The sequence below is a fragment of the Scyliorhinus torazame genome, chromosome 2 (genome assembly GCF_047496885.1).
Source record: "Scyliorhinus torazame isolate Kashiwa2021f chromosome 2, sScyTor2.1, whole genome shotgun sequence".
Taxonomy (NCBI): domain Eukaryota; kingdom Metazoa; phylum Chordata; class Chondrichthyes; order Carcharhiniformes; family Scyliorhinidae; genus Scyliorhinus; species Scyliorhinus torazame.
This window is the reverse complement of record NC_092708.1, coordinates 271,681,279-271,701,793: the sequence shown is the minus strand read 5'-3', so window position 1 is coordinate 271,701,793 and position 20,515 is coordinate 271,681,279. Positions and strand designations below refer to the sequence as shown.

Here is a 20,515-nt window from a genome sequence, read left to right as displayed (position 1 = left end):
ATTCTCCAGCCCTTCCTCAAAAGTAGCAAACTTACCACCTACAAACAAGTCACCAAACTGCTCGAACCCCTCCTCCCTCCAAGTCCCAAAGGTCTCATCTAAACTGTCCCCATATCTTCAAGGTAGCAACCACCACAGGATTGGCAGACCATTTCATTGGGGAAAATGGAAGGGAGCCATGACCGATGCTCTCAGTCATTTCTCTCCTTCCGCCCCCACATGGACTTCGTCCCACTAAACCACTCCTGCACCTTTTCTGTGTTTGTCGTCCAACAGTAGTATAACAGGTTGGGCAATGCTAGGCCCCTGATTGCCTATCCCTTTGTAAAATCCCTCTACAGAGCGGTGGGGTCCTGCCCGTCCAAATTAAAGATGAGATTGTTTTATTGACTCCCACAAAGAAAGATTTTAACAGAAAACTGGAAGGCACTGAAACAAAAATAGAAATCTTGGGAGGATATTCATTTTATTAAAGTTTAGAGATCCCAATTCTTTCTTTCCAATTAAGGGGCAATTTAGAGTGCCCAATCCACCTAACTTGAACATCTTTGGGTTGTGGGGGTGAGACCCTCACAGACATGGGGAGAATGTGCAAACTCCACACAGACAGTGACACGGGGCCGGGATCGAACCCGGGTCCTCAGCACCATAGGCTAGCCACTGCGCCGCCGTGCTGTCCGGGGAGAACGTGCAAACTCCACACGGACAATGGCCCAGGCGGAGATCAAACCTGGGTCCTCGCCGCCGGTACTACATCACTTTAACAGAGTCTGTCTAAATCGTGTCTTTATGAACTACAGCAACAGAGATCATGACCAAAACTGCAGCAAACTCTCCTGATCAAAACAGGATTATTTCTCCCGCCAAACACAGTGAATGGAAGATATGAAACCCAAAATAAATCCCAATTAGTTACAGGAGAGCGGGATCTGGGTGTGACAGATAGTGAGATTCCCAATCATCTCCATTACGGCCTGGAATACATGCAGCGTTAAAAAATAAAGGCATGTACCGAGCAACAAGCACACAGTACAGTACCTTCAACTTTCCCTCTTTCAGCCACTGACTCAACAGGACGAGGCCCACCTCATGCTTATCTGAATAATCCAGCACCAAGAATCTTTCTCTGTAGAAGGTCACAAAAGGGACAGGGGGTGAGAAAAAGAAGCAAAAATTGTAATTAAAGCACAAAGTACTTCTGCCAATACAACACCATCATTATGCTCTCGAGTGTCAGGTTAAACAGGCTGACATGCCAAAGCCACTGAAAGAAAACAAAAGCTTGGAGAGACTGCTGAAACACCTGCTGCAAAGTGCTGCACATGGAACATTCAAAGCCTGATGTAAGGCGATTAATAAAATGTTGGTGTCTAAATAAAGAGGGCGGTATGGTGATGCAGTGGTTAACACTGTTGCCTCACGGCGCTGAGGACCCGGGTTCGATCCCGGCCTCGGGTCACTGTCTGTGGGGAATTTGCACATTCTCCCCGTGTCTGCGTGGGTTTCACCCCACAACGCCCAGGTGAGCTCCTTCACCTGAGGAAGGAGCAGTGCTCCGAAAGCTAGTGATTCGAAACAAACCTGTTGGACTTTAACCTGGTGTTGTAAGACTTCTTACTAGGAGGATGATGGAAGCAGAGATGTTCAATGATTCCAAAAGGAAACTGGAGAGGCACTTGAAGGAAATTAACTTGTAGGTCTACTGGAGGAGAGTGGGGGAAGGCGACTGGAACTAGACTCGATGGACTGAATGGTCTTTTTCTGCACTGCAATGACTCTATGGGCCTGATTTTCCACTGCTCGCTGGGTAAGAGTGGAAGCGGACAGGTTTTAAAAATAGCACTCTTGGACAGTGTGTTAGTATCCCTCTGGGAAGCCACTATCTTCAAAGCGAGGATAATAAGGAACCTATTTGCTTCAAATTAACTTCTTGTTAAGAACCTCAAAGAACTCATTAACGGGCTGGGGGGGCCAGAAGACGATGTTCAAATTGTAGATCAGCAAAACCAAACCATCTGGAGCACAGCTGCCGGCTGTAATGCTGGGAACCATCAAGTAAAATGTTTTCAACGGAAAACAATGTTTTGGCAATAAGACTTTTGTATCTCAGATTGGGCTCTGTATGTTTGACCACCTGTCTGTGCCATGAGACTGCAGGCCAGCCCTCTGATCTCCTGCCTCCTCTTCTTTCACACAGTGGCAAGCTCACTTATGGCTGCTGTTTGCTTCTGAACATTGCACTCCGGAGTCAGTTCCTACCTCCTGGCAACCACAGCATCACTAACTCACTGCCGGCCCAACACTTGGGTTGGGAGATGGAAACAATTTTGGACCCCGGATTGAAAATCAAGTCCTCTGGCTTTATTGCACAATGACCCCTACTGGAAGTGGCCATGTGTGGTCAGTGGTTGTGGAGAGAACTGGTCATGACGGTTAAACTTTGCAGTTGTCGAATGGCTGACCATCATTCTCTTTATTTAAAATATTTTTATTTAAGGCATTTTGCATACATACAGGAAAATATCAGACCAAACATTCACATGAAGAGAAATCACTAGGCCCAACCTCCCTGATACCAACACCCCACCACGCCCTGCCTTCCTAACGTTTCTTCCGACACCCCCACCCACCCCACTGACCCCTCAATCCAACTTTAAGAAATTAATGAACAGTTTTGACCTACAAGTGAACCCCTCCTCCGACCCCAGCAAAGCGAACTTGACCTTCTCCAAACTCAGGGAATCTCCAGGTCACTCATCCATACCCCCGCCTTCGGTGGCTCCGGGTCCCACCAGCACAAGAAGATCCGTCTCTGGGCTATCGGCCTCTCTCCCCACCTGGACTCCTGGATATTCCGACATACCGAATATCACCACCTCCGGATTCGGGGCCATCCCCACACCCAGAATCTCGGACATCTCGAATGCCCTCAACCTGTGGATATGATTCACGGGATCCCCGCCCCACAGCTATCCCCACTGCTGCAAAGAACCGACTCATCCTCACAACCGTCACGTGGGCCCGATGCATCACCTTAAACTGGACGAGGCTTAACTTCCCACAGCTTGAGGACTCGTCCACTCTCCTCAGGGCCTCTTTCCACGTCTCAGCCCTATGTCCCCACCCAACTCCTCCTCCCATTTACACTTAATCTGCTCCACTGGAGCGCCCACCCTCTCCATCAACTCACTGTAGATATCCGACACCCTCCCCAATATCAACCTCCGACAACAACTTGTCTTGCAACACCGGAGGCGGCAGCCCCGGGAAGGACGGCATTTCTTTCCTCACACAATCACTCACCTGCAGGTACCTGAAACCATTCAATTTGGGCAACTCATGCAATTCCTCCAACTCCTCCAGACCTGCAAACTTGCCCCTATGAACAAGTTCCCAAAATACTCTATCCCCACCTCCTGCCACCCCTGGAACCTCGCATCCAGTCTCGCCAGCGCAAACCTGTGATTATCACATATCGGCACCCACAACGACATGCCCTCTAACCCGAAATGCTGCCTGCATTGGCTCCATACCCGTAACGCCGAAGCCAAGGGGCTCACAGAATACTGGACCGGTGGAACGGAAGGGGCGCCAACGACAGTGCCCTCAGACTCGAAAAAAATCAAACTAGGCAGTGTCAGCCCCCCCCCCCCGGCCCTTCTACAAAACCACCGTCCTCACCTGCGGGGTGCTCCCCGCCCACACAAACCCTGAAATTTTCCCATTCACCGTCCTAAAAAAGGGAACAAAGATGAGGAGGTTCTGGAACACAAACAAGGGCCTGGCAGCAGTGCCATTTTAACCGTCTACACGGGCGTGATAGCAGCAACACATCCCACCTCTAGAAATTCGCCTTCATTCTCTCTCAATTTCAATTTGTGTAACCGCACCCAATTCCCAACTACCTGGATTCCTAGATACCGAAAACGCACGCCCACCACCTGAAACGGCAACTCCCCTATGTGGTGAACCACTGTATTAGGGGATGCAAGGTAGGACCTGCACTACAGGTTCGCTGGTAGACCCTGCCGACTAGCTCCGCCCACTAAGAACTGTATAAATATGCATTTATTGCAGTCAGATTTTTCCACAGAATGGATATCAAAATCAAATCGAGCTCTCCACCTATAATTACGAGATTTTGTATCGCCCCGGTAAACTCAACGAGCCCTCAGACGCCCTCCCGCGAGGTACATGTGCCAGCGCACAACTAGACCAACTCCGGGCCCTACACGACAGCCTTTGTCACCCGGGGGTCACTCGATTGTAGCATCTGGTCAAAGCTTGCAATCTGCCCTACTCCGTCGAGGAAGTAAGGACAGTCACCAGGGACTGCCAGGTCTGTGCGGAGTGCAAGCCGCACTTCTACTGGCCGGACCGTGCGCGCCTGGTGAAGGCTTCCCGCCCCTTTGAACGCCTCAGCGTGGATTTCAAAGGGCCCCTCCCCTCCACCGACCGTAACACGTACATTCTCAGTGTGGTCGATGAGTACTCCAGATTCCCCTTCGCCATCTGCCATCCCATGCCCCGATATGACGTCTGCCACCGTCATCAAAGCCCTCAACACCATCTTCGCTCTGTTCGGTTTCCCCGCTTACATCCACAGTGACAGGGGATCCTCATTCATGAGCGATGAGCTGCGTCAGTTCCTGCTCAGCAGGGGTATTGCCTCCAGCAGGACGACCAGCTACAACCCTCGGGGAAACGGGCAAGTAGAACAGGAGAATGGGATGGTTTGGAGGGCCGTCCAGCTGGCCCTACGCCCAGCCTCTCGCTGGTAGGAGGTCCTCCCTGACACTCTACACTCCACCCGGTCACTATTGTGCACCGCCACTAATAACACACCCCATGAACGTGTTTTTACCTTCCCCAGGAAGTCCACATCCGGGGTGTCGCTCCCGACTTGGCTCGCAGCTCCAGGACCGGTCCTTCTCCGTAGGCACATCCGACTCCACAAGGCGGACCCCTTGGTGGATAGGGTTCACCTACTCCACGCCAACCCTCAATATGCCTACGTTGAGTTCCCCAACGGCCGGCAAGATACTGTCTCACTCGGGGACCTGGCACCGTCAGGTTCCACCCCAACACACTCCCCCACCCATGCGCCCCCCTCCCACCGTGCCGCCAACACTGACCCCACCAGACCCCCCCCTTTCCGCACAAGTGGACGAAGAAGACTTTGGCACGCTCCCGGAGTTCCCCGATGACTGGCCAGCATCAGCACCGCCACCACCGCCATCGGTGCCACCTCCACCACCGACTTCGCCGCCACCGTTACGCCGCTCCCAACGAAGCACCAAAGCACCAGATCGGCTGAACCTTTGACGGACTCCGGACCGTCAACATGAACTTTTTCTTTTTTCTTCTTAACACTGTACATAATTGCACTATTTGTATATCGTTTCACATCACCCCCACAGGACTAATTTTTAACAGGGGGTGAATGTGGTGAACCACTGTATTAGGGGATGTAAGGTAGGACCTGCACTACAGGGTCGCCGGTAGCCCCTGCCGGCTGGCTCCGCCCACTAAGAACTGGATAAATATGCATGACCTCCAGTGCCCTGCCATTTCGTCAGCTGCAGCAGGAGGCCACGCATCTGACTGCAATAAAGTTGTACCCAATCTGCGTCTTTGTGCAATTGATTGCGCATCACCCTAACCTCCTCTCCTGCCCTCTAGCATTGATCGAGAACAATCCACTCTTCCCTGTGTTCAATTTATACCCTGAGAACCGGTCAAATTCCCTCAAGATCTCCACCTGCCTCGTCCCCCAGTGAGCCCAAAGTTCCCCAAACTCTTGTTCGTCCTGACACTCAGCATTCTGTACAGCAGCCAAACCCACTCCAAAATCCCTAGCCAGACCTGAACCAATCCAGCACCTCTAACAATTAGGCACACTCCACCTGATCGAATGACTTCTCTGCATCCATTGCCACCACTATGTCTACCTGCTGCCTCTCCGCGGGCTTCATAATAACACTGAGCATTCTACACACACTCGCTGACAACTGCCGCCCCTTCACAAATCCAGTCTGGTCCTCCCCTATCACCCCCGGCACACAATCCTCTATCCGCGACGCTAACAACTTTGCATCAGTATTAAGCAGTGAAATTGGGCGGAACGACCCACACTGCTCTAGGTCCTTAATCTTTTTCAAAATCACTGAAATAGACACCTGTGACAATGTGAGGGGAGCTACCCCCAACCTCTCGCCTTATTGTACATCCTCACTAGCAGAGGCCCCGACTCCGCACCAAACTTCTTGTAAAACTCCACTGGGAATCAGTCCAGGCCTGGGGACTTCCCTGCCTGCATCGCACCGTCCATCACCTCCCTCAGCCCTATCTGGGCCCCGACCCCTGCACCCTCTCCTCATCCACCCTAGGGAACTCCAACCTATCCAGAAACCGTCTCGTCCCCTCCTCCCCGGGCAGATGCCTCAAATTTCCCATTTATCCCTCTGGGTCGGACACCACCTTGCCCCTCTCAAACTCACCCTACCAATCTCCCTTGCTGCTGCCTGCTTCCGCAGCTGGTGGGCCAGCATCCTCCCCCCGCAAAACCCACCCAGCGTGGTTGGAAACCATGATCGCTGAATACTCCGATTCGGCCACCCCCGCCAACAGCACATTATCCACCACAAAGAAACCGATCTACGAGTACACCCAGTGCACTCGTGAGAAATATAAAAACTCCTTGGTCCTTAGCTCCCCCAGATGATCCATGAACACCCTCAGTTCCTTAGCCAACACCTTCGATGACTTAGGACTTGACCGGTCCATCCTCGGATCCAGAACCGGGATCTTCCTGCCTCATAAAGGCCATGTTGTCCCAATTTAGGTATCCTCTCCAGCTTCCCACTGACGATCTCACATCTACCCCCCAGATCAGCCACAATGTTTCCCACCTCAAAAACCACTTTTTTATTAACCAGCACCACCACCCCGCCTCATCCTTATGTTCAACCACGAGGGGAGCACCAGCCCCGCCCATCTCTTCCTCAGCCTCATTGCTCCCCCAAATTCAAGTGCGTCTCCTAAAAAAACACGTCAGTCTTCAAACTCCTCATGTGCGCGAGAGCATGCAGCCAACTGTTAAACCGGCCCATTCAACCCCCACACGTTCCAAGTGACCAACCTGGTCGGGGGGGCACCCCACCCAACTCCCTGCCGATCAGCTATATCCCTTTTAAAGCCAGCGTGCCCCCCTCCGCCACACACTCTGATGCACGATCAATTGCACAAAGACGAGAGTTGAATACAACTCAGGCTTTATTGCTCGAAGATGTGTGGCCTCCCACAGAAGCTGGCGAAATGGCTGCTCCACGGAGGACACACACATTTATACTCCGCCTACTGGCGGAGCCAGCAGGCAGGGATTACCAACGTACCTGTAGTACAGGTCCTACCGTACATCACCTAATAGAGGTGCAACAGTGGTTTACCACATTCACCGGAGGGGGTGGTGGAGAACTATATACAACAAATGGGTTTTACATTTACAATATTTGAGAGACAAAAATGTCTTTTGAAGTCCAGTGGACCAGTCAGAGGTTTAACCGGTCCGGGGCCTTGATGTGCCGCTGGGAGCGACATAGTGGTGGCGGCGATGACGATGCTGGTCTGGCCTTCGGTGACTCCGGGAGCGTGCCAAAATCCTCTTCATCCTCGGGCGTGGGCAGGGGGAGGACGAATGGTCCTGGCGGTGTTGCTGCTGGGAGCGCCGGGGAGGGGAGGGTGGCGCCAGGCCAGAGGGGTGTGCGTGTGTGGAACCTGCTGGTGCCAGGTCCCTGAGGGAGACAGTATCCTGGCGGCCATCGGGGAACGCCACGTAGGCATACTGGGGGTTTGCATGGAGCAATTGCACCCTCACCACCAACGGGTCTGCCTTGTGGAGTCGGACGTGCCTACGGAGCAGGACGGGTCCTGGAGCTGCGAGCCAAGTTGGGAGCAACACTCCGGATATGGACTTCCTGGGGTAGGCCAAAAGACGTTCATGGGGTGTGTTGTTAGTGGTGGTGCACAGTAGTGACCAAATGGAGTGGAGTGCATCAGGGAGGATCTCCTGCCAGAGGAAGGCCGGGAGGTTCCTGGACCGTAGGGCCAGTTGGACGGCCCTCCATACCGTCCCGTTCTCCCTCTCTACCTGTCCGTTGCCCCGGGGGTTGTAGCTGGTCGTCCTGCTGGAGGTGATACCCCTGCTGAGCAGGAACTGACGTAACTCATCACTCATGAATGAGGATCCCCTGTCACTGTGGATGTAGGCAGGGAAACCGAACAGAGCGAAGATTGTGTTGAGGGCTTTGATGACGGTGGCAGACGTCATGTCGGGGCATGGGATGGCGAAGGGGAATCTGGAGCACTCATCGACCGCACTAAGAAAATACATGTTACGGTCGGTGCAGGGGAGGGGCCCTTTGAAATCCACGCTGAGGCGCTCAAAGGGGCGGGAGGCCTTCACCAGGCTCGCACGGTCCGGCCGGTCGAAATGCGGCTTGCACTCCGCGCAGACTTGGCAGTCCCTGGTGATTGTCCATACTTCCTCAACGGAGTAGGGCAGATTGCGGGCCTTTATAAAATGGTACAACCGTGTGACTCCCAGGTGACAAAGGCTGTCGTGCAGGGCCCGGAGTCGGTCTATTAGTGCGCTGGCACATGTACCTCGGGATAGGGCGTTGAGCTTGCCAGGGCGATACAAAATCCCGTAATTGTAGGTGGAGAGCTCGATCCTCCACCTCAAGATCTTATCATTCTTGATCTTGCCCCTCTGTGTTATTGAACAGTGTTTCTTCAGTGTTTCCCTCCCCACCCTTTCCTCCAACCAAAAAAAAAATGCTGTAAAGATCAAGAGGAAGGCTCGAGGGCAGGTAGAAGTAGAAAGAAGTTGAACCGTGACGTCACAGCCCGCAGGTAAGGGATTGGCTGGTGACTGGTAAGTAGTTGTTCTTTTATTTTCCCTCAGGTGTTATCGTGCGGGACGCAGAGGTTGCTGAGTGAGTGCTTGCTGAGAAGGGGAGTGAATAACAGGTAAGCTCTTTCTTTTTTCTTTGTTTATCTAGAGGGGATGGCAGGGAAGGTAGTGCAATGTTCCTCCTGCAGAATGTTTTAAAAAAATATATATATTTTATTAAAGTTTTCAAACACAATTTTTCCCCCTTACAAATCAACAAAAACGGTAACATGATAACTGATAGATAACATTGTTTAAATAAAATAGAGAACTAACAAAATAACACAAAATAGTGCTCCACCCCCGCCCCTTCACCCCATCTAGAACAAAAACAATTTACCCCCCCCCCTCTCTCCCCCTCTGGGCTGCTGCTGCTGGCAATCTATTTTCCCCCTAACGTTCCGCGAGATAGTCGAGGAACGGTTGCCACCGCCTGGAGAACCCTTGAGCCGATCCTCTCAGCGCAAACTTCATCCGCTCCAGTTTTATGAACCCTGCCATATTGTTTATCCAGGCCTCCACGCCGGGGGGTTTTGCTTCCTTCCACATGAGTAAAATCCTTCGCCGGGCTACTAGGGACGCAAAGGCCACAATATCGGCCTCTTTCGCCTCCTGCACTCCCGGCTCATCCGCTACCCCAAATATAGCTAACCCCCAGCTTGGCTTGACCCAGACCTTCACCACCTTCGAGATCACTCTTGCCACTCCCCTCCAATACTCCTCCAGTGCTGGACACGACCAAAACATATGTGTGTGGTTCGCCGGGCTTCCCCCGCACCTGCCCTCCACTCCGAAGAACCTGCTCAACCTCACTCCCGTTATGTGTGCTCTATGTAGCACCTTAAATTGGATCAGGCTAAGCCTGGCACAGGAGGAAGAGGAATTTACCCTACTTAGGGCATCAGCCCACAAACCCTCCTCAATCTCCTCCCCGAGCTCTTCTTCCCATTTTCCTTTCAGTTCTTCTACCAGCTCCTCCCCCTCTTCTCTCATCTCCCGGTATATTTCGGACACTTTGCCCTCCCCGACCCACACCCCCGAAAGCACTCTATCCTGGATCCCATGTCGGGAGCAGCGAAAATTCCCTCACCTGTGTTCTCGTGAACGCCCTCACCTGCATATACCTAAAGATATTCCCCGGAGGCAGCTCATATTTTATCCTGCAGAATGTTTGAGGTGAGGGACGCCGTCAGTGTCCCTGCTGATTTCATCTGTGGGAAGTGCACCCATCTCCAGCTCCTCAGAAACCGCATTAGGGAACTGGAACTGGAGCTGGATGAACCTCGGATCATTCGGGAGGCAGAGGTGGTCATAGATAGAAGCTTCAGGGATGTAGTTACTCCGAAGAATAAAAATAGGTGGGTGACGGTGAGAGGGGCTGGGAGGAAGCAGTCAGTACAGGGATCCCCTGTGGTCGTTCCCCTTAGTAACAAGTATACCGCTTTGGATACTATTGCGGGGGGGACTTAGCAGGGGTAAGCCATGGGGTACAAGTCTCTGGCACAGAGTCTGTCCCTGTTGCTCAGAAGGGAAGGGGGGAGAGGGGTAGAGCATTAGTCATTGGAGACTCCATAGTTAGGGGGCTAGATAGGAGATTCTGTGGGAACGAGACAGACTCACGGTTGGTGTGTTGCCTCCCAGGTGCCAGGGTGCATGATGTCTCGGATCGTCTTTTCGGGATCCTTAAGGGGGAGGGGGAGCAGCCCCAAGTCGTGGTCCACATAGGTACCAACGACATAGGGAGGAAAGGGGATAGGGATGTAAGGCAGGAATTCAGGGAGCTAGGGTGGAAACTTAGATCTAGGACAAACAGAGTTATTATCTCTGGGTTGTTACCCATGCCACGTGATAGCGCGACGAGGAATAGGGAGAGAGAGGAGTTGAACACGTGGCTACAGGCATGGTGCAGGAGGGAGGGTTTCAGATTTCAGGATAATTGGGGCTCATTCTGGGGTCGGTGGGACCTCTACAAACGTGATGGTCTACACCTGGACCAGAGGGGTACCAATATCCTGTAGGTGAAATTTGCCAATGCTCTTCGGGAGGGTTTAAACTAGTTCAGCAGGGGCTTGGGAACCTGAATTGTAGCTCCAGTATACAGGAGGTTGAGAGTAGTGAGGTCATGAGTAAGGTTTCAAAGTTGCAGGAGTGTACCGGCAGGCAGGAAGATGGTTTAAAATGTGTCTTCTTCAATGCCAGGAGCATCTGGAATAAGGTGGGTGAACTTGCGGCATGGGTTGGTACCTGGGACTTCGATGTTGTGGCCATTTCGGAGACATGGATAGAGCACGGACAGGAATGGTTGTTGCAGGTGCCGGGGTTTAGATATTTCAGTAAGCTGAGGGAAGGCGGTAAAAGAGGGGGAGGGGTGGCATTGTTAGTCAAGGACAGTATTACGGTGGCAGAAAGGACGTTTGATGAGGACTCATCTACTGAGGTAGTATGGGCTGAGGTTAGAAACAGGAAAGGAGGTCACCCTGTTAGGGGTTTTCTATAGGCCTCCGAAAAGTTCCAGAGATGTAGAGGAAAGGATTGCAAAGATGATTCTGGATAGGAGCGAAAGCAACAGGGTAGTTGTTATGGGGGACTTTAACTTTCCAAATATTGACTGGAAAAGCTATAGTTCGAGTACTTTAGATGGGTTCGTTTTTGTCCAATGTGTGCAGGAGGGTTTCCTGACACAGTATGTAGATAGGCCAACGAGAGGCGAGGCCATATTGGATTTGGTACTGGGTAATGAACCAGGACAGGTGTTAGGTTTGGAAGTAGGTGAGCACTTTGGTGATAATGACCACAATTCGATTATGTTTACTTTAATGATGGAAAGGGATAGGTATATACCGCAGGGCAAGAGTTATATCTGGGGGAAAGGCAATTATGATGTGATGAGGCAAGACGTAGGATGCATTGGATGGAGAGGAAAACTGCAGGGGATGGGCACAATGGAAATGTGGAGCTTGTTCAAGGAACAGCTACTGCGTGTCCTTGATAAATATGTACCTGTCAGGCAGGGAGGAAGTGGTCGAGCAAGGGAACCGTGGTTTACTAAAGCAGTCGAAACACTTGTCAAGAGGAAGAAGGAGGCTAATGTAAAGATGAGACATGAAGGTTTCTATAGATATGTCAGGAATAAATGAATGACTAGGGTAAGAGTAGGGCCAGTAAGGTCAGTAGTGGGAAGTTGTGCTTGGAGTCCGAGGAGATAGGAGAGATGCTGAATGAATATTTTTCGTCAGTATTCACACAGGAAAAAGACAATGTTGCCGAGGAGAATACCGAGATTCAGGCTAATAGACTAGAAGGGCTTGAGGTTCATAAGGAGGAGGTGTTAGCAATTCTAGAAAGTGTGAAAATGGATAAGTCCCCTGGGCCAGATGGGATTTATCCTAGGATTCTCTGGGAAGCTAGGGAGGAGATTGCTGAGCCTTTGGCTTTGATCTTTAAGTCATCTTTGTCTACAGGAATAGTGCCAAAAGACTGGAGGATAGCAAATGTTGTCCCCTTGTTCAAGAAGGGGAGTAGAGACAACCCCGGTAACTATAGACCAGTGATCCTTACTTCTGTTGTGGGCAAAATCTTGGAAAGATTTATAAGTGATAGGATGTATAATCATCTGGAAAATAATAATTTGATTAGAGATAGTCAACACGGTTTTGTGAAGGGTAGGTTGTGCTTCACAAACCGTACTGAGTTCTTTGAGAAGGTGACCAAACAGGTGGATGAGGGTAAAGCAGTTGATATGGTGTATATGGATGTCAGTAAAGCGTTTGATAAGGTTCCCCACGGTAGACTACTGCAGAAAATACGGAGGCATGGGATTCAGGGTGATTTAGCAGTTTGGATCAGAAATTGGCTAGCTGGAAGAAGACAATGGGTGGTGGTTGATGGGAAATGTTCAGTCTGGTGTCCAGTTACTAGTGGTGTACCACAAGGATCTGTTTTGGGGCCACTGCTGTTTGTTATTTTTATAAATGACCTGGAGGAGGGCGTAGAAGGATGGGTGAGTAAATTTCAGATGACACTAAAGTCGGTGGAGTTGTGGACAGTGCGGAAGGATGCTACAAGTTACAGAGGGACATAGATTTTAAAAAAATAAATAAATTTAGATTATCCAATTCATTTTTTCCAATTAAGGGGCAATTTAGCATGGTCAATCCACCCAGCCTGCACATCTTTTGGGTTGTGGAGGCAAAACCCATGCAAACACGGGGAGAATGTGCAAACTCCACACGGACAGTGACCCAGAGCCGGGATTGAACCTGGGACCTGGGGCAAACAAATGGGCGGCCACTTGGCCCATCGCGGGCAGGAGAATCGCCGGGGGGGCCGTTGCGAGCGGCTGCCGACAGGCGCGATTACTGCCCCCGCCAAATCACCGGCGCCGGAGAATTCGGCAGCCAGCATGGGCAGGATTCACGCCACCCCCCGTCGATTCTCCGACCCGGCGGGCCCCACAACTCGAGAGTTTATTTGGAGGCTGACGTCCAGAGGAATACTTACATCAGCTGTGAATGCCTCCCAACCATGACAATGTGGAATGAACATTGGAAGTTCAGAATGCTTCCCATTAGATCAGACTAACACTTGCCATAGGCTAATATAATGATCAGACAATCCCTTGCCATGGGCTAATATAAAAACCAGACTAATTCTTGCCAGGGGCTAATATAAAAATCAGACTAACTCTTGCCATGGGCTAATATAAAAATCAGCCTAACTCTTGCCTTGGGCTAATATAAGGATCAGACTAACTCTTGCTATGGGCTAATATAAAAATCAGCCTAACTCTTGCCATGGGCTAATATAAGGATCAGACTAACTCTTGCCAGGGGCTAATATAAGGATCAGACTAACTCTTGCCAGGGGCTAATATAAAGATCAGACTAACTCTTGACATGGGCTAATATAAAGATCAGACTAGGTCTTGCCAGGGCTAATATAAAAATCAGACTAACCCTTGCAATGAGCTCACATAAAGATCAGAATAATCCTTGCCATGGGCTAATATAAAGATCAGACTATCTCTTGCTTTGGACTAATATAAAGATGAGACTAACTCTTGCCATGGGCTAAAATAAAGATGAGACTAACCCTTTCAATGAGCTAATATAAAAATCAGACTACTCTTGCCATGGGCTAATATAAAAATCAGACTAACTCTTGCTATGGGCTAATATATAGATCCGGCAACTCTTGACATGGGCTAATTTGAAGATGAGACTACCCCTTGCAATGAGCTAACATAAAGATCAGAATAATCCTCACCATGGTTAATATAAAGATCCGACTAACTCTTGCCATGGGCTAATATAAAGATCAGACTAACTCTTGCTATGGGCTAATATAAAGATCCGACTAACTCTTGCTATGGGCTAATATAAAGATCCGACTAACTCTTGCCATTGTAAGGTTTTCGGGCAATTCGGCCCTTTTGGAGAAACTCAGAGACTGTAAACTGACTTTCCAGCCAAGGGAACAGAACCAGTTTTCCCAGCAGGCTTGGCCCGCTGAGCTGAGTAGGGACATAAATACATAAATATTTCCAAAACACCCCCCTAGGAGCTACAAGGAAGAAGGAGCCAGACAACAAGATAACATCAAAACACAGACAAAGGGGCACGGGAATACACAGGAGGCTTGCATGCAAGCAGGACAATGGGATGGTCATAGCCCCATGCAAATGTAAATGACCTGGCCTCCACCAGAGCAGAATCCAATCAACACCCCCATCAACATAGCAGCATCTCCAGAGCAGATGGAAGTCTTTGAAAATCTTCAAGGGAGCTCAACCTCGTTATCTCAAAAAACAGACTGGAGGCGGACCTAGGGGAGGTACTCCCATCTCGACAGGTCTGACCGGCTCAAAGGGGGCAGGACCAGCGGGAACTTTAAATCTTACCTTTTTCAATGCAAAAGGGGCTGGCCGATCACAGGACAAAGCCAGGTAAAACAATATAAAAGGGGCTGTGTTTTCGATTGGGGGTCTCTTCGTTCTTGGCTCGACCTCTGCACCCCTGACTTGACCTCTGCAGCCTGTGACCGTAAGTAACCCGCAGCAGCTTGCGAAACTCCCTTGATTTTAATAGTGGTTGAGGCTTTGGGGAAGGGAACTTGTTTTGTGCCTTGTGATTTTGCTAAAACCTGTGTAACTGTAAGAATTTTCGTTGTGTCCGCTATATTACCTTTTGAATAGACTTAGTTGTATTAGAGCATAAGATTTTACTGTGTTTCTTCTGTTGATGATTTTGACCTGGGTTTTACAATAAATCTTGATTTGATGCTAATTGGAGTCGTTTAAATTCTTCAATCCTTCACCAGCGATCTCTGACCAAGTCATTGTTAAAAATACTCCTCACCTTAATTCCGGGTTCAAGAATCGAGGGTCATCTTGAGCGATTCACTCAGGACAGACTGCTGGTTAGGAAATAAACAGCAGTGTCCTATTCTCTCTCTTGGGAAAGCTACTCTAGTGGAGTAGGAACCGGGTGGCTGTTGCACCACCGGCAAGAGAGAGAATCACCTGGGTATTGGTAGGGGTCTGGAGATCTGTGTGATATAAGTCTCAGGCTGTCGGTTAGGAATAAACGGCAGGCTTGAATCAGTGCTCTCTTCAGTGGAAGTGTCCCAGTGCGACATCCCCTGGCCTCTGAAGTTTCAGTGCCAGCTGGAGAGAGACACACACAGATATTCGAACCCCAGATATCGGCCCAGTAGTGGAGTAGCGGAGATGGCACCCTCTACAATGGCGACCGCGGCAGGACCCCGGTGGTTTGGAGTATGTGACTTGGCAGAGGGGGTGAGGGAACGAAGCAAAATGGAGGAGAGAATGTCCTCATATTTGTGGCAAAAGGTCAACCTCACCAAACCTTGGGTCTCAGAATTGATCAATGCGGAGCAACCGGTAATGGCAGCGGCTGCATGGACAGAAAGCAAGGCGCACAAAAGGCACTTGGAGAAGGCAGTTTGGCTGGTTTGCCTGTCCGAGCAGGTAGTCAAAACAGAGGATAGGGTCGAAGAGTTAGAGCAGGAGTTGAGAGAAGTGAGGGCCAGCGCAGGGGACAGCGCTAGCGCAGCGGAACGACTGCGGGAAGAAATGGCAGAAATGAAACAGGAAAGCGAGTCTAACCGGTGTGAGAAGGACTATCTCCACTGCCAGATAGTGGAGGGTAAAGAAAAGGAACGGAGGCTCCAGGAACTCTATGCTCGGAGTACAGAGCAGTGTAGGAAGCTGGAGGGGAAGTACCGGGACATCCAGGCAGCGTACCGAGTGGCTCGCGAGGAAGTAGGGGACTGTGCCCATGGGCCGTGCCAGGCACGAATAACGGAGTTGGAGGAGGCCTTGTCCAAGGTCAGGGGACAGATACACCTGGTAGGTCCAGGGGGGTCCCCAAGGGGCAAGGTGCTCCTCGCAGCGGATGATTCCCCACAGGCCAAGGGGAAGAGACCGCCTCCTGAGGCACCGGGATCGTGCTCGGGTCGGCAGGCGGGGAACGGACTGCACGTTCAGGGGCAAGTCCAAGGGGGGTCGGCAGGGTACCCCCAGCTGGCGGCGTGTCCGCCTGGTTTCGTATGTGGGTCCCCATGGGATGGGGACAGACCGCTGCCTGGGATGCCGGTGATGGGGCCGGGTCAGCAGGTAGGGTTTGGACCGCCCGGTCAGGGGCAGGTCCAAGGGGGGTCAGTGGTGTATCCCCAGATAGCGGCGTCTCCTATATGGGTAGCTAGCCCGGGGACAGGGGGGCTACCCAACGAGGCAGGAGAGCTGGACAGTGGGGAGGAGGAGCAGGAACCCCAGGTAGGGCAGATGTGCCCTGTCAGGCAAAGGAGGTATGGTCCCCCGGCGGGGATGGCAAATAGGGGACCGGTTGAGGGCGACATTATCGTTCCTCATGGGGCATCCGCGCTCAGGGGGATGGTGGCCCACGTTCCCAGACTAACTCCAAAGGGGGATCCGTCGCTGCATTTTATGGAGGTGGAACAGGCTGCCAACATCAATGACTGCGACGAAGGGGAGCAAATAAAGATGCTCCTGATAACCCTAGATGCCCAGCTATGCAGGACAGTGACCTCTGGGAATGGGGGAAGACCTGACACCTGGGCGGCAGCACAGACTGCTGTTCTGGAGGCAATGGGCTTGAATCTGGGGAGCCCTTTCATGAGGGTGGGGGAAACCAAGCAGCAACCAGGGGAATCTCCCACCATGTTCGCAGACAGACTGTGGACTGTCTATATGGAGGCATGCGGGATTCAAGCGGATAGACGGAATTTAGGGGAAAGAACCGCCCACTGGCTGAAGACCCTAGTTGCCAATTGTCTCCCTAACGTTAGGGCAAAAGCCGAACACTGGTTCGACCCGCAGACCCCGGCCCTTAACGAGGAAGAGGTCCTCAGGAAACTTACCCTCGCATATCGTAATGGGGAGAGGGGTGAGGACAAGCCCCTTAAGGGTAGGGTGCATGAAATCGCGCCAGCAGCCCCTAAGAGAGAGTGGAAGCATGAGGGCACCCGGACCTCCGACGAGAAACCGGTATGCTACGGGTGTGGGAAGGCCGGGCATTTCAAGAGGGAATGTAAAAACCCTAGCAAGCAGGAGAGGGCTCCCGCAGTAGAGAGTCAGACCCCGGCGGCAGGAGCAGCTGCCCCGGAAACCTTCGAGGTAAAGAAACTTTTAGCCTTTTTGCAGAGCCTAGCAGCTGGGTCGGGACAGGTGGCAATGGCAACGGGCCAGGGCCCGCCCGCACCCACACCACAAGAACCCGTATGACTACCCAGGGAGCAGCCTCAGGAAAAAGGGAGCGCAGGGGTAGTTCTAGCCCCAGACCCTGGTCCGGTCCAGGTGCAGGGTCCCATTCTGGAGGCTGCCTCAGCGGCTATTTGCAGTTTAAATCCCTTAAGGTGGGACCCATGCGAACCCCACATCAGTCAATTTAAATTGTTCCACCCCATAAGGACAAAAAAGAGCAAGGTGGGGGGAAGACGGGGGGTGGTAGTGGAGAAACCCCCCGTAGAATTAACGACGGTGGGGGAGGTCCCTGACTCCACGGTCACACAACCGGTGACAAGGTGCTGTCCCGAAGGGGCAGTCCCAAAGAGACCGACAGTGCTGCAAGCACCCAGCCCAGGGACAGGAACGATTCCCAAGCCCTTACCTGTGGGTCAGGTGGCCTGCCTTAGTATAGAGGCTAAGGAGGCGGAGGAAGTGGAGGTATCACCTTGGGTTTGGGAACCAGTCAGGGGACGAAGGAGCAATCGGGTCTCCAAGCCCCCGGTAAGATGGTCCCCATCCCATCTCCCTGTCACCCGGTCCCGCAGTAAGGGGGCCCGAGTGGGAGGGAGCGCTGAGGGATCCCCGAACCCTGTTGGGAAAGGAGAGGCAAGGGGCAGCCCGAACCCCCGGGAGGGGACGGTCTGGCCCGAGCCGTTGGACCAAACAGGTGGACTGCCCCAGTTTAGCGGGGCACAGTTTTAATTTGGCCACCCGGAGACGGGTGGCATTGTATATATCATATTCCTTTTTCTTTCCCCCTGCTAGTTCTAATTAGTGTGTAGTTGTGTGTGAAGTATTTAGGATCGTGGGAACACAGAAGCGCCTGGTGCAAGGGTAAAATGATGAAGCACCAGGCACTAGGACCCTGGTGCAGCCGGGCTGTAAAACACAGAACCCCAGACAGGCTGCGGCAACTTCAAAGCAGGAGCTGCTGCTGCCACCGGATAGCGGCAGGCACTAGGACCCTGGGGAGCCGGGCTGTAAACACAGAACCCCAGACAGGCTGCGGCAACTTCAAAGCAGGAGCTGCTGCCGCCACCGGATAGCACCCATGCACTTCAAGGTAGGTAGGGCTGTAGAGGCAAGAATGTGTTTTGTTTTTACAGATGGGGCACCCGACGATGTGGAGTTTGCTGATCTTGGCGATGGTGGGACCGGGAGAACTCCGCAGAGGCGAGACAGAAGAGTCCTTCGACTGACCGGGTTAGGGTGACTGAGGGCAGGCGGGTGTGTTCAACCTGTGAGGGGGACGTTCCTTTGGGGAGACGGTGGTGGCCCAGGAAGCTGAGGCTGGACATGAGGGATCGGTCCTCGGACTGGGAACGGACTGGACAACACCTAACGGACCATCACGGGGTCACCGGGTAGGATCACCGTTTGCGGGGATAAGGGGTGGGCTTCTGACCAGGGCATTTATTTGTGTTCATGGGGATCTACCAAGGCATGTCCACAAGGGGCATTAATCACTTTTGTAAGGTGGTGGCAGAACCCAGGGAACGGGATAAATTGACCGCAGTGGGGAGGGATGTGTAACGCCCAGGGAAGGGATGACTGTAGAAGCTACCGAACTGCTGGTTCAGGTAAAGCGACCCCTGCCCACAGCCCAACCGATCGACCCTCACAACTGTCCGATCACCACCAGGGGGGAGCCTGAGAATGGTTTAGTGTTTGCCCCCACAAAGGAAATGTTGTACAGGGGGTACATTATGCTGCCGCCTCAGTTGGACTAAACCTTTCAGCTGCAGGTATCGACGATGGAGGATAAATGAAGAGCCCTCAACGGGAAGAAGCGAAGTGCAGCCAAGAAAGGAGGATCCTTGATGAAATAAACAGATGCAATTGTAAATAGTTGTATGGATTCGCGGGTCCCAGTTACTTGACTGGGATATATGTACAGGGACCCTTACGTTTGGGGTTCCGGTGAAATGTGTACTTGAGTGTGATATATGTACAGGGACCCTTACGTTTGGGGTTCCGGTGAAATGTGTATATGTTACTGTCTGCTTGAATTAAGTATGGTCTTGTCTTTCCCTTTCATTGAAATCAGGGGTAGCCTAGATTAAGGGAACTGTCTTGGGACTTGTAGTTTCGCATGTTGTTGGGGGGGGACCTACGGTCCACACAAAAGGAAATAATTGCCCTTCACCTGTGTCGATACGGTCCAAGCAGGTAGGGACGTATCGAAGGGGCATCTGTAAGGTTTTCGGGCAATTCGGCCCTTTTGGAGAAACTCAGAGACTGTAAACTGACTTTCCAGCCAAGGGAACAGAACCAGTTTTCCCAGCAGGCTTGGCCCGCTGAGCTGAGTAGGGACATAAATACATAAATATTTCCAAAACACCCCCCTAGGAGCTACAAGGAAGAAGGAGCCAGACAACAAGATAACATCAAAACACAGACAAAGGGGCACGGGAATACACAGGAGGCTTGCATGCAAGCAGGACAATGGGATGGTCATAGCCCCATGCAAATGTAAATGACCTGGCCTCCACCAGAGCAGAATCCAATCAACACCCCCATCAACATAGCAGCATCTCCAGAGCAGATGGAAGTCTTTGAAAATCTTCAAGGGAGCTCAACCTCGTTATCTCAAAAAACAGACTGGAGGCGGACCTAGGGGAGGTACTCCCATCTCGACAGGTCTGACCGGCTCAAAGGGGGCAGGACCAGCGGGAACTTTAAATCTTACCTTTTTCAATGCAAAAGGGGCTGGCCGATCACAGGACAAAGCCAGGTAAAACAATATAAAAGGGGCTGTGTTTTCGATTGGGGGTCTCTTCGTTCTTGGCTCGACC

General features: G+C 51.7%; 1 protein-coding gene across 11 annotated transcripts in view; it reads right to left on the bottom strand.

Annotated features, from left to right (window-relative positions):
- Positions 1-20,515, bottom strand: part of ptgr2 (prostaglandin reductase 2) — a 228,136-nt gene that overhangs the window by 21,869 nt on the left and 185,752 nt on the right. For 9 of the 11 annotated variants that reach the window (XM_072487491.1, XM_072487512.1, XM_072487428.1 and 6 more), the window contains one exon: positions 1,039-1,126. The exons of the other annotated variants lie outside the window; for them this stretch is intronic. In XM_072487491.1, the coding sequence (XP_072343592.1) occupies positions 1,039-1,126 (88 nt within the window). The remainder of the gene's footprint in view (positions 1-1,038; positions 1,127-20,515) is intronic. 11 annotated transcript variants of the gene reach the window in all.